Below are 12924 nucleotides of genomic sequence, written 5' to 3'. Positions count from 1 at the left end.
GGAAAGATCAGAGAAGTCAAAGGTGGGTACCTCGGTGGCCCCAACCCCGGTCATGGAACAGACATCTCTAGGAGGAGTGAGGTTCTTCACATTTGGAAATATTGAAAAGTGCCAAATGTCCTCATTAGAAACCTAAAGTTAATTCAGTAATATGACAAATATACAACTTTGGGAAAGTCCTCTACAGAAGACACATTTAGATTGCTGGTAGTCTGGAGGATATTTTCTAATGAATAATTTATTATGGAATGAAAAAGGCGACGTGATAAAAACACATACACACACACACACACAGAACCACATTTATGTACACACTCCTCTGTCTGAAACACAAACATATGCTTTTCAGCATCCAGATTTGTTGAAATATATTAATATATATTAACCAGAAACAACAAGCAAATTTAATTATTGAAGAGATTAAATTATAACAATTGTTGATTAAAAATAAACCAATTTATATATGGACACCCCTCCAGGCGCATTCAGATGAGAAGCTTTTAATGTACATAAATGCTCTGTAATTGAATGGTTTTACAAATAGTTCCGTTCTTTAAGTTCTGTTGTTTTGGAAAATATTTGATATTAGTAAAGAATATGTACACAGATTATAACTAGTTTTGTTTTTACGTTGTTGGCGAATCTAGTGTTAAAGTGTATAAACGCTCTTGAAACTCTCTACGATAAGCCCTTTGTGTAATTTGATTACATTTGTATCCCATGCATGCGATTTTTCATCAACGAGTGTTTAACGATACTAAATTTTTCTGAGTTACTTTGAACAAAGTTTTTTTTTTTTCGATGTAGGAACGCAAAGCTAAAACTCAATTTTCCAGTCGGACGTGTTTTTGCGTTGAACGGAAACTTCCGGCGGAACACTTGTCGGACAGAAAAGTGTCCTGTTCGTCCAGGCGTTGTTTTCGGTTGCTCCAGTCTGAAGGGGAACTCGTCGTGACGGCTGCAGGGAGAGGCCAGCCCGCTTTAGTTCGCTGTAGGTTCGACGAACGAACCCCGCGTCAGTACCCGGCAGTGACACCCACAGCCACAACTGTCGGACAGCTAGCCGGCTGCTAACGTTAGCAGCCCCGCAGGAGTCCCGGCCCAGAAGTCCCGACCCGCGAAACCAGAACCTGTCTGCGTGGAACCACGGGTGGCCGTCCATGCGGTCGTTAAGGTAACGGACAACAGATTAATGGGAGGCAGCTTCCTCCACCGGAGGGGACTTTGGGGGCGTAAGCTGCGAAGACACGGGGGGTCCAGGCTGCCGGTCCGGCTTGGATGGAGTCCCTGGCCGGCTATGTCTACAAGGCAGCCAGTGAGGGTCGGGTCCTGACCCTGGCCGCGCTGCTGCTCAACCATTCCGAGGCAGAGACCCGCTACCTGCTCAGCTACGTGACCCAGCTTTCCGGACAGAGGTCTACTCCTCTAATCATCGCGGCTCGGAACGGACACGACAAAGTGGTCCGACTTCTCCTGGATCACTATAAAGTGGACACTGAGCAGACCGGGACGGTCCGGTTTGACGGGTAGGACTTTCTATCTCTTTATATTATGGTGGAAGCATGGCCCGCGGGCCGCGAGTTTGAGACCCCTGATTTAGGGTAAAACGGAGATTCGTCCAGGTGGGGGGTCACGTGGTTCTCCGCATCAGCTGAAACCAAACAAACCCAGCTGGATCAGTCAACTACTATCAACTCTGGAACATTAGCTGAAACGAACCAACCAGTGTCAGGCAACCACATGTGACGTCACCAGGTGAAACTGGCTAAACGGATCAGTCACCTGGTTAAGCGTCAGCTGGAGCTGTCACCGGCGTGTAAATCTAAGCGGGAAGTTCAACCGGCTTTAGATTGAGGAGAGAAGTGTTTCCGGCATGCGCGTACGTCACTGCGCAGCGCGTGAATGCAGGGAGAGAGAGGAGTTTTCCAGTCAGAGATCACAAACATGCTGAAATTCTGCCAAAAACTATCAGGAAAACTGCTTTCTGTTTCTAAAAAAAAGTCTAGATTAAAACAGAGGGAAAAAATGTAAATCAATACCCCNNCCCCCCCCCCCCCCCCAAACTCAAACTTAAGTCTATTGTGCTAAAGGTCACTGAGATAAACAAAATCTTGATTCCATCAAAGATCACAAGTTCAATCTCATTATCATTTAGTCACTATCAGATTCATTCAACGAAACAACATCTAGTCTCTCAAACTTAAAACCAGTTCATGGTCACACATTTCTGAATATTCATTAGTATTAGATTTTCAGCTCTCCTTTCTGTGTTAGAAAAGGTTTGTGGTCAAACATATGAAGGACAAACTGACTGCTGCCCTCTTTTTGCCGAGGTTTGACCCCAGAGCTGCTTCAGTCTTTGTCTTTGGACCTCACAGACGATGAGGAGCTGCAGGCAACCCAAATGTCTGCTCCCAGGCAGGATTAACGACAAACATCACTTCATTTAAAGATCACAGCTGCTCAGAAATGACATTCAAAGTAGTGCTATCTGACAAACAATGTACTCTGACTAATGGTTCATCTGAAAAAAAAAGACAATGCTTCACTGAAGCTACAGAGAAGGAAAAACAAGTGGGGGTAAAAGCAACTACTTAAAAAAATGAATGCTTTTGAATGCATGTCAGAAATTCTGGAGTTTTTAAATTTTAAATCATAAACAATAATTGATCTCCTGGCCTGAACACGCCTCATGTAAAATCTCAGAAGTTAAGCAGACTACAAGGATCCACTGATGGTAGTTACCATAGCAACATGGTGGGCGCTCTACATCCTTTCTATGTGGTGGTCCCAAGTATGGTTAAATACAGAGGGTTGTGTCTGGGGGGGGGCATTTGTTATAAAACAGACACCAAATGAGATTTTGTGAAGTTGTGGGCAGGACTCCCAGTGGAGATCCCTAAAGGGACAAAATAAAAGTAAAAATGGACCTTACCCCACCTGGGGCTAAAAGCTGGCGGTAAAAATGCAAAAATGAAGGCAGTCAAAACCTAATTGATCTTAGTTTTAAGCTCAGAAGCAAATCTAACGTTGGATTTATCTAAATGTCTCACTCATACATCCATAACAACCACAGAACATGACAATCCTCCCCAACTCCATCCTTAATGAGTATACTGCCAAATAAAAGTGTCCCGTAAAACTAGATTAAAATAAGAAATGTTGTCATTTCATGATGGTTACTTATATGAAAAGGAGCATTCCTCTCACCAAATTATGAGAAACATTTTGGTTAATAAGCAAAAAATTGGGTTAAACTCAGATACTGGGTCAAAGCGAATCATAATTGGAATGTTTGTGCATCTGAATCTTTAACACTTTGACAATATTGCTCATTCTCTGATGCTGAAATCTATTTGGTTTGCTTATGGATCAAATAATAACTATTAAATCTTTAAAGTTGCAGTAATAATGGACTAAAAATGTTGATAGGGTTGGAATGAAAGGTCAGTGAATCTTAAATCATGAGTATTGTATTTCTACATTCTGTGTTATTCATGTTTTTAGTGAAGGCTTAAAATTGTGAACTAAATGATTAAAACACTTTTTTTTTGGCTGAGTTTTGCAGAAACCTCTAGAACTATCTTAGTGTTGAATCCTTTTCGGTCCTGTGACTCAGAAGCTGTGAGTTCAGGCTCTCCTGTGATGATGCCTCCTCACCTGCCTCCCGTCTGTCCTGCAGGTACGTCATAGATGGAGCCACGGCGCTGTGGTGTGCAGCTGGGGCGGGGCATTTTGAGGTGGTGCGTCTGCTGGTTAGCCACCATGCCAACGTGAACCATCGGACCATCACCAACTCCACGCCCCTGCGTGCCGCCTGCTTTGATGGTCGTCTGGACATCGTCCGCTACCTGGTGGACCACAATGCGGACATCAGCATCACCAACAAGTTCAACAACACTTGCCTGATGATCGCGGCCTACAAGGGCCATGTGGATGTGGTGAAGTACCTGTTGGACCAGGGGGCGGACCCCAACGCCACGGCTCACTGTGGGGCCACAGCCCTGCACTTTGCATCAGAGGCGGGTCACCTCGAGATTGTGAAGGAGCTGATGAGCTGCCAGGCTGCCATGGTCGTGAACGGACACGGCATGACGCCATTGAAGGTGGCTGCAGAGAGCTGCAAAGCCGAGGTGGTGGAGCTGCTGCTGGTCCACGTGGACTGTGACCGCCGCAGCCGCCTCGAGGCCCTGGAGCTGCTGGGGGCATCCTATGCCAACGACAGGGAGAACTATGACATCCAAAAGACGTACCAGTACCTGCACATGGCCATGTCGGAGCGCCATTCGGATCCCAACAACATCATTGCCAAGGAGCTGCTGCCGCCTAACGAGGCCTACGGGTGGCGCACGGAATGCCAAACGCTCCCGCAGCTTGAGGCTATCCGAGTAGATAGAGACGCTTTGCACATGGAGGGGCTGATGATCCGGGAGCGCGTCCTGGGCTCGGACAACATCGACGTGTCTCACCCCATCATCTATCGCGGCGCTGTGTACGCCGACAACATGGAGTTCGAGCAGTGCATCAAGCTATGGCTTCACGCACTCCGCCTCCGGCAGAAAGGGAACCGGAATACCCACAAGGACCTGCTGCGCTTCGCTCAGGTCTTCTCCCAGATGGTCCACCTGAAGGAGCACGTGTGGGCCTCCGCGGTGGAGCAGGTGCTGAGCTGCAGCGTCCTGGAGATACAGCGCAGCATGGCTCGAGTAGATGCGGGGCCTGAATCGGAGCTCCCACAGGCTATGGACAACTACGAGTCCAACATTTTTACTTTCCTCTACCTGGCCTGCATCTCCACCAAGACCACCTGCAGCGACGAGGAACGTGCCAGAATCAACAAGCACGTTTACAACCTGATCCAGATGGACCCGCGGGGGCGCGACGGCTCCTCGCTGCTCCACCTGGCCATCAGCTCCACCACACCGGTTGACGACTTCCACACAAACGACGTGTGCAGCTTCCCCAACGCCCAGGTCACCAAGCTGCTGCTGGACTGTGGCGCGCAGGTCAACGCCGTCGATAACGAGGGCAACACGCCACTGCACGTCATTGTTCAGTACAACAGGCCCATCAGTGACTTCCTCACGCTGCACGCCATCATCATCAGCCTGGTGGAGGCAGGAGCGCACACAGACATGACCAACAAGCAGAAGAAGACGCCGCTGGACAAGAGCACTACGGGCGTGTCGGAGATCCTACTGAAGACGCAGATGAAGATGAGCCTTAAGTGTTTGGCAGCTCGCGCCGTCCGTCAGCACCAGATCACGTACCGGAATCAGATCCCCAAGACTCTGGAGGAGTTTGTCGAGTTCCACTGAGACTTTTGCTCAGCGACCTGGACTGAGCAGAACCGGTGCTTTAGGCCTTTTAAGGAATCTCTTTGAGTTTTCTAATCAGTCCAATTTTGGAGCATTTTTATACTGATCTTTTTAATTTTCTGTATTTTAAATTTTATTTGCAAAGTAACCAGAGTCTGGATGTGAAACATCTCCGTGCCGCGTACGCCACCTACCTTTGATTGTGCCGACTGTGATGGTGGGACTGCCCCCTAACCCTCGTCACACAGTTCTACTCTTCACAGGTCGGATTATTCCTCTCAGAGAGAAGCAGATTTTAGGGTTTTGATGGAGTTCTTAATTTGGACAGGTTATAATATTTAATTATTAAAATTAATTTGGTTTCCGTGTGTTTGAAAATTACACCAGATGGGCCTAACTATGCAGACACCACCTCCGTGTCCTCCCATGTGTGTCCCAGGATGCTCCTGAGTCACAAACCAGCTGAAGTAAAGAAACGTGTCTTTTAAACCTCTGTTTGTGTCGTTTTGTTATCCTGATGAGTCTTTTCTTTGTGTAAAACTCTGAACAATCACTATGAAGGTTTGAGGGATCTATAACAGTGAAATGTGGGTTTCTCCAGGTCACTACAGAGGTGATGGTAGATTTCTGCAAGCACCTATGAGGAGTCCCTTTAGTAAACAAGTTCATGGCTTTAGTGAGAGGGTGGAGAATCTTTAAGGTACATGAATGTTTTAAATTCCTTTTGATCATAAAATGCAGTGGTTTTCATGTCTCTTAGTGTTAGTGGCTGAAAGGATTTATGTGATCAAAGAGAATCGCACGGCTGTCACTTTCAGCCAGAATCTGGATCTATGAGTCAAAAAGGACTCTAGAACAGGGATGGGCAAACTATTTAATCTGGCTCGCCAAACTGGAATAAATGATATTAATATTCCTTAAAAATTCTATATTTTCCCTGTAATTCTGGTGTCTCCCCATAGATGGCGGACTATAAATATAACTTTTGATAAGGTGCATACAATATTTTGGATTCATGTAGTGTTGAAAGATTTGTTGTTTTTCTGATATTCATGTGTGTTTTCTGAGTTAGAAACTCATTCCAATACCACATAGACACAGCATTTTTACTTTTCCCTGAGGGGCATCAAACTTTCTGTGAAAGAAGAACTAAAATGATAACAAAACCAAAGTTTTGATAAAAAAAAAAATCTAAATATTTTGTACCAAGTGACGGCAAGTGTCCGTATGAATATAGTGGAGTAAAGAGTTCATATATTCAATCAACAATGTAGTTGAGAAAAAGTTGCTTATATTTTTGAGACTTTGTACAAGTAGAAAGTAGACAAAAATACTTAAAGGGTAACCAAAATCAGCTTTTTTTGCCTGTTGACCTCTATAGATAGGGCTTTAAAAGTGCTGTCTGTTGGTCGTTGCCAAATTTTTGACAAATTAAAATAAACTTGTTTAACTCTTGAAAATATAATAAAAAAATATAATCTGTGTGCTGCCCCCTACATGTTGAAACGAGGTATTACATTTGAATTTTGTAATTGTTCAAACCATTTAAGTCCCACGTCATGATCTGCAGCTCCAGTAATGATAACAGTCTTGTTCCCCAAGCCACACCCCCTGACTGAATTGTTACATTTCACCTGTGGGTGGAGTCAGCCTCCAACTTTGGTTTCCCTTTAAGCAAAGTAACAAAGTCCATTTACTCAAGTACTTCACAGCACTGTCACATACACATAGTTATTTTCAATCACAATGAGGGCATGTTTTTGTCCACATTCCATGTTATTTCTTTTCAATATGGAGTGGATTACCAAATTACTTCACACATCTGCTTCTAGTGTTAAATGTTAGAACTTTTTGTGGCCACAAGTCAAAAAGTTTGCCCACCCCTGTTTTAGAAGTTCCAGAGACAGATGATCGTTTAATAATCCAGTGCCCTTCTTTAATCCAAAGGTTTGTGGTCATAATTTAATTTCTTGAGGCCCTAAATGCAAAAACACTCATGTAGAACTCAAATCAAAACACATTAAGAAGGAAAGATGTGTTTCCTGTAAAAATACAAGCCTGGTAGATGCTCACTCATGTTTTGTGGACGGACAGATGAAAGTCACAGAATGATTAACAGACCATAGGTTATTGAAATAATTCCTTTACAGCTTTTCAAATATCGGGTATTGAAGCAGGTTTGGGTGTCAGAAACACACTGCATCTCTGCTGAATGAAAAGTCCTGCAGACCACCACATGGATACGAAACCTGTGGGACTCGACACATCTGAGAAGACATAATGCAGATACTAAATTACTGAAGTATGGATAAACATATTATGGTTCTGATCTTTTTAAATATCCAGTTACAAAACCTGAGGAGGCTTTAATTAGTCTGAGTTGTTGCCATCTGGATTCTAAACAGCTTCAGGTCATTTCAGAGGAAAAAGCTACATTTGTGATGTCATGTGTGGAGCTGGAGAAACACGGAGTGACAACATGAGGACTTTCTCCCACAGAAAGGTGTTAATTTCAATACTCTATAGAGCACACGTGTCAAAGTCATGGCGAGTAATTCTGTTCAGCCCTCCGGAACATTTTTATTTTATTCTTATTAATGGCCCGATGTTATCTTGTACCTGTATAATTTTGAGAAAATATATTTATATGAAGAGTAAAATATTGAAAGTTATTTAAGGTTGAAATTGATTTATTCTGCAACAATATTCTTGCGTTTTTCTTATTCATAATTATGTAAAAAAGTTATGGTTTTAAAGTTTTAAAAATTGGCATTCTGCTAGCTTTTTGGCTAGTTTTGGCTTTTTCAAAATTTTAGGCTATTTTGAAGTTTAGCGAATTTTTCAGCTACATGCTAGCTTTTTTGGTTAACCTAAGTCTTTTAGGCTAATTTAGCATTTAGCTAATATTTTAGCTGGCTATCAGCTTCAGTGATTTCAGCTATCAGCTTCAGTATTTTTAAGTATCAATTTTAGCATCTTCAATGGATAAATTCAGCTTACAGCATTCACACTAGCATTATCGCAGGTAATGCTATATCTAGTTCATAATTATGTTAAAAAGTTACGGTTTTAAAGTTTTAAAATGTAGTTTCAGAGTATTCAATAATTGTTCATCCTGTTCAGCCCACGACCTGAGATGTGTTTTGGATTTTGGCCCCTTGTGAGATTGAGTTTGACACTCCTGCTACAGAGATTTATCGATTTCTGCAGAGCTTCTGTTTTCTGACAGATTTTTTCTTTTTTATGGGGGAACGTTGAAACAAAACCATCACAATAAATTCATGAGGAAATTGCTCAGAAGGTTTAATGAAAGTCCCAAACTGTCGTTGGTTTGAGCTTAAGTCAGAAGTTGTGTTTGGATCTTCTCGGTCAGGTTCTGGTTTTCTCTCTTTTCCATTTGCAGCTGCTTTTTCTGTTTAGTCATTCCTGTGAAATCTGCTTTCAGGGGCTACACCGATCAGAATGCACTGTGTTATGTTGTTTGAAAGCACTTTGGCTGATCCTTGTTTTAGAGTAAATTTTTAGTGATGACATTCAGGTTTAGCTTCTGTTTGAACTTGATTTGTTTTGACATTTAATTTTGTCAACATGCCTCTGTTCTTCTGCATTTATTTCCTTACATCAAATCACTCTTTTTTTACATTCTTTTTATTGATTTTAACATACAAAAAACAGTAAACAACAACACCCACATAGCCCCCTGACCCCCCACTGCACCAGAATATTACAACAAAGAGCAGAAAATAGGGTTTCTAAAAATACAAAATAATTAAAAAAATAATAAAAGGAAGGTTCACAATTGTACAGTAATGGTGTGGCAGAGCTGTAGAGGTACACAGACACAAATCTATGAGGGAGAAATGTTATAAAAATAGGTAGCTAAATAAGATATCCATATGGTTAAATACCAAAAATAAATTAAATAATAAAAAAAATAAAATTAGATTAATAATAATTTCGAGACAGTAGAGAGATACTGAGCAGCTACACTATTAATCTTTGTCTCTGATCAGATCCAGAACAGTTTTCCAGGTGTTATAGAATTTAGAATTAGAACCCTGTATTGAGTATCTAATTTTTTTGAGAGTTAAACATTGCTGAAGATCATTCAACCAGTGGTTAAATGTAGGTGGAAGTATGTCCTTCCATTTCATGAGAATGAGCCGCCTGAGTAACAAATGCAATGATCCTTTCCCCTGATTAATTTAAACAGAGTTCTGGTGGTGTTACTCCAAAAATGGCCATAATCGCAGATGGTTCAATGTGAGTTTTTAAAGCTGTAGACAGTAGATTGAAGATTGATTTCCAAAATTCCTTTAGTCTAGGGCAGCTCCAAAACATGTGTGATAGGGAGCCTGTTTCTGTTTGACAGCGAGCACATCTGTCATCAATATCGGGATTCATTTGAGCGAGTTTTACCTTTGACCAGTGTAAAAATCACTCATTTTTTAAACACTTTTAGTATTTATATATCTTAAAAAATAAGAATTCTATAGAAGCTGAAGGAGGGGAGACTTTAGACACCTTAACGGTAATTGGTCTGATTCTTCTAATTCTTCACAGTCTGGTATTCAAAGCACTTTTCTTCCTAAGCAGGATCAGATTTAAACTTTCTTTGGGTAAAGGCCTTAAAGAGATGACCAAAACAACGTCTCACCAGGTGATTGTTAACTTTAACATAGAACAAGGAAAGAGAAGCGGGATATAACTCTACATTCACAATTTCAAACATAAAAAGAACACGTTTACCCTCACCACTAAGCTTTCTTCACATGTAATACCTTCTTATCCTCCATTTTCATTTTTAAAAAGAGCCTGCTAACCTAAAATTGTTTTTGCCAGATGCACAACATAATAGGTTTATGTTTACCTTGATTTTCTCCTATTTCAGGGAATAATAATTCTCATTTGCAATTTTTATGAGATCTGATGGACTCCACGTTATGAACTTTGTCCTGTGTTGACTCTTTTTCCTACCTGCACAGGGACTCCTGTCTCTAGTCATGTAGGCCAGAAGATACAATAAACATGAAAATGAATGACATTTCACAAAATTACAGACCTAAAAGTACAAAAAGAGCCTCAAATAAACCCTGTTGATCACAAAATGGGAACATAAAACCAGGTAACTTCTGTTACAAACCTCACTTGCTGCTGTGTTCCTGCAGGGTTGGTTGTCATTACATTGTAGAGTATTTCAATAAGTAGAGATCTTAGGAATGTGAATAATAAAGATTTCTGAAAAAAAAATAACAATTCATAGTCTTGGGGGTTAGGCTCTGGGCAGATGGGGTCTTTTCTGGTGGGATGAGCTTTGACCAAAGATGGATAAACCCCACAACCTAGACACCGATGGTGACTGAAGGCCAGTCCACGACATAGCATTGGCTCAGGTGGAGAATGGGGCCTAGGAAGCCTGGCAAAAGCTAAAGCTTCACTAAAACACTTTGTGTGTTTTTCTTTGGTAATCTGGCCTTGTTCAGACTGAGGGTCCTTACCAAAGACTCTTTAACTAGTTACTGGAAATTGGACCACCAATGATTCTGCGAGGAGGCCACTTCAAGCCACAGCTGTTAGTCTTTCACTTCAGTGAAGAAACAGAAGAATTTCTGCATCAGTTCAGGGTCTCTGTGCGACAGCAGCTGAAAGGAACAAATGTCTTTGGGGTTTTGGCTGAACTTAAAGTCTCATTAGTCGTCACACACCTATCTGTGTGAAACTTGTTCTCCGTGTTTGACCCATCCCCCTGGAGTAAACGGTGAGCTGCAGACACAGCACTCAGAAATCATGTGATAGTTTAACCCTCCAATCCAACTCCTTAATGCCAAGCAGGGAGGGATTGGGTCTCAATTTTGGAGTATTTGGTAAGACTCTGTCTGCCATTCTGCACACAACTTACACTACACTTACTACTATTTAAATTGAATTCCAATAGCAATCAGTTGTTAGAAGGTTGCTAGACGTTAGACGCTGGGGATAGTATGGTTGCACTGGGGTTCTGTCCTCTTATTTTCATCTACTTCTCCTCTGCTCTGTTCTTTATTTTTCAATTAGTTCTGCATGCCTCTGTTGGGGCAGGGTGATTTATATGTTGTCCGTCTTTCCAACTCTCCTCCGGGGAGAGCGGGGGAGATTTCAATTTCCAGGAGGCTTGTCGGTGCTCCTGCTCCTGGCAGTGGACCTCGTCACTGGCTTGTTATGGGTATGGGAGTGGCACAGATTCCAGGAGGCTCATAGGTGTTCCTGTTTCATGGCAGTGGACCTCGCCTCTGGCACGTCTCGCATCCGGAGCTGTCCCCAGCCCATCTGCTACACTATTTAAACATCAACTTGTAGATTTTGATAAGCTAATTCTTGTTTAACAATCCTGGTACATCGCCTGTCCATCCTGGGAGAGGATCTCTCCTTCATGTTGACATCCCTGAGGTTTCTTGTTTTTTCTTAAAATTGCTTTTTTTAGGAGTTTTTCCTCACTGAGAAGGAGGGTCTAAGGGCAGGGATGCCAGGTTAACTTAGTTAGTTTAGTTTAGCAATTAGCTACTGTTCAAGGCCACTTCCTGCACATTTTTTCTATGGGCATGCTTCTATTAACAGGTTATAACAACATTTATACAATACATAAGGGTAAGTCAGGGTGAAGTAGGTGAGACACAGGAAACCTTAGAGAATCGAATGTTCCATTCTCATAACACCCTTGAGGTGGTCATAAAGGAACTGCAACACACCTACGCTCACCTCAAGATGCGGCCATACCTCCCTCCCAACCTCTATTCCCTCAGACAACCCAAAAACTAGGTTGCCCCCCACACAGCTGCTGACAGGGTATCTCTAGAGGAGACAGTGGAGATTGGAGCAGACTAGCAGACATGTGGGTGAAGGAAACGGAGGAGGTGAGGAAGTGATGGTGGTTCATGGCAATAATGATGGTTAACAGATGATGGTCGACTTTACTAATAAAATTGAAATGTCAACGATGAAGACATTTTTCCAGAAAAGAGAGGAGCACAAGTTTATTTTTCTCCAATGATCTTGCTTGAAGGGTCTGCCATTTTAAGCATTTGTTTTTATTGTTACTTATAGTTAGAAACTGCCTGCAGCCTGTGTTTCCATTGAATGACCAGCAGATGTCGCTCTCACACTCTGTGAAGAAATAACTTTTTTTGCAGAAGATTGTTGGACAAGCCAAAATATTTGTCAAAGAAAAACTGAAAACTTTGATTAGCAAGACGAAACTAATAAAAAATAAAGCTTCTAAAGTGAATTGGTCATGGACTGAAAAATATAATACTCTTGTGGTATTTTTGAATCCCTTTTAATTGCAATCTTCCATAAACATGTGTAGGCTATCTCAAATCCCATTTAAATAATGTACAATAACATAAAACAAAAATTCAGAATATGAATTAGGATTTCATACTCTACTATTTGTATATTTATTTGAATTAAACAGCATGATTGTTCTTATTTGTTTTGTATGCAGATTTAAGTCTTTGTTTAGTTTAGTTTTTGTTTTGTTATTTTGAGACAAAGGAAGTAAACGTTTTATTGTTTTCAAATAGATAGATGGCAGGAAATCAGTGAATACCAGAAAATTAAGTTGATTAAA

At 41.7% G+C, this 12924-nt stretch overlaps 1 protein-coding gene across 1 annotated transcript; it reads left to right on the top strand.

Moving 5' to 3' along the window:
- The first annotated feature begins 706 nt into the window (after positions 1–706).
- fem1b (fem-1 homolog b) lies at positions 707–5807 on the top strand. The gene is made up of 2 exons (XM_024282458.2): positions 707–1526; positions 3683–5807. The coding sequence occupies exons 1-2, from the start codon at positions 1279–1281 to the stop codon at positions 5316–5318; spliced, it is 1884 nt and encodes a 627-aa protein (XP_024138226.1). The 5' UTR covers positions 707–1278; the 3' UTR covers positions 5319–5807.
- Positions 5808–12924: the final 7117 nt, after the last annotated feature.

This window comes from Oryzias melastigma, linkage group LG6 (genome assembly GCF_002922805.2).
Source record: "Oryzias melastigma strain HK-1 linkage group LG6, ASM292280v2, whole genome shotgun sequence".
In the NCBI taxonomy this organism is placed as follows: domain Eukaryota; kingdom Metazoa; phylum Chordata; class Actinopteri; order Beloniformes; family Adrianichthyidae; genus Oryzias; species Oryzias melastigma.
This window is presented reverse-complemented; position numbering and strand designations above follow the sequence as displayed.

Excerpts from the sequence above, each read along its gene's own strand:
- fem1b (XM_024282458.2), top strand. The coding sequence starts at position 1,279 with ATGGAGTCCCTGGCCGGCTATGTCTACAAGGCAGCCAGTGAGGGTCGG. Across the intron at positions 1,527-3,682 it reads GGGACGGTCCGGTTTGACGG|GTACGTCATAGATGGAGCCA; the intron begins GTAGGACTTTCT and ends TCTGTCCTGCAG.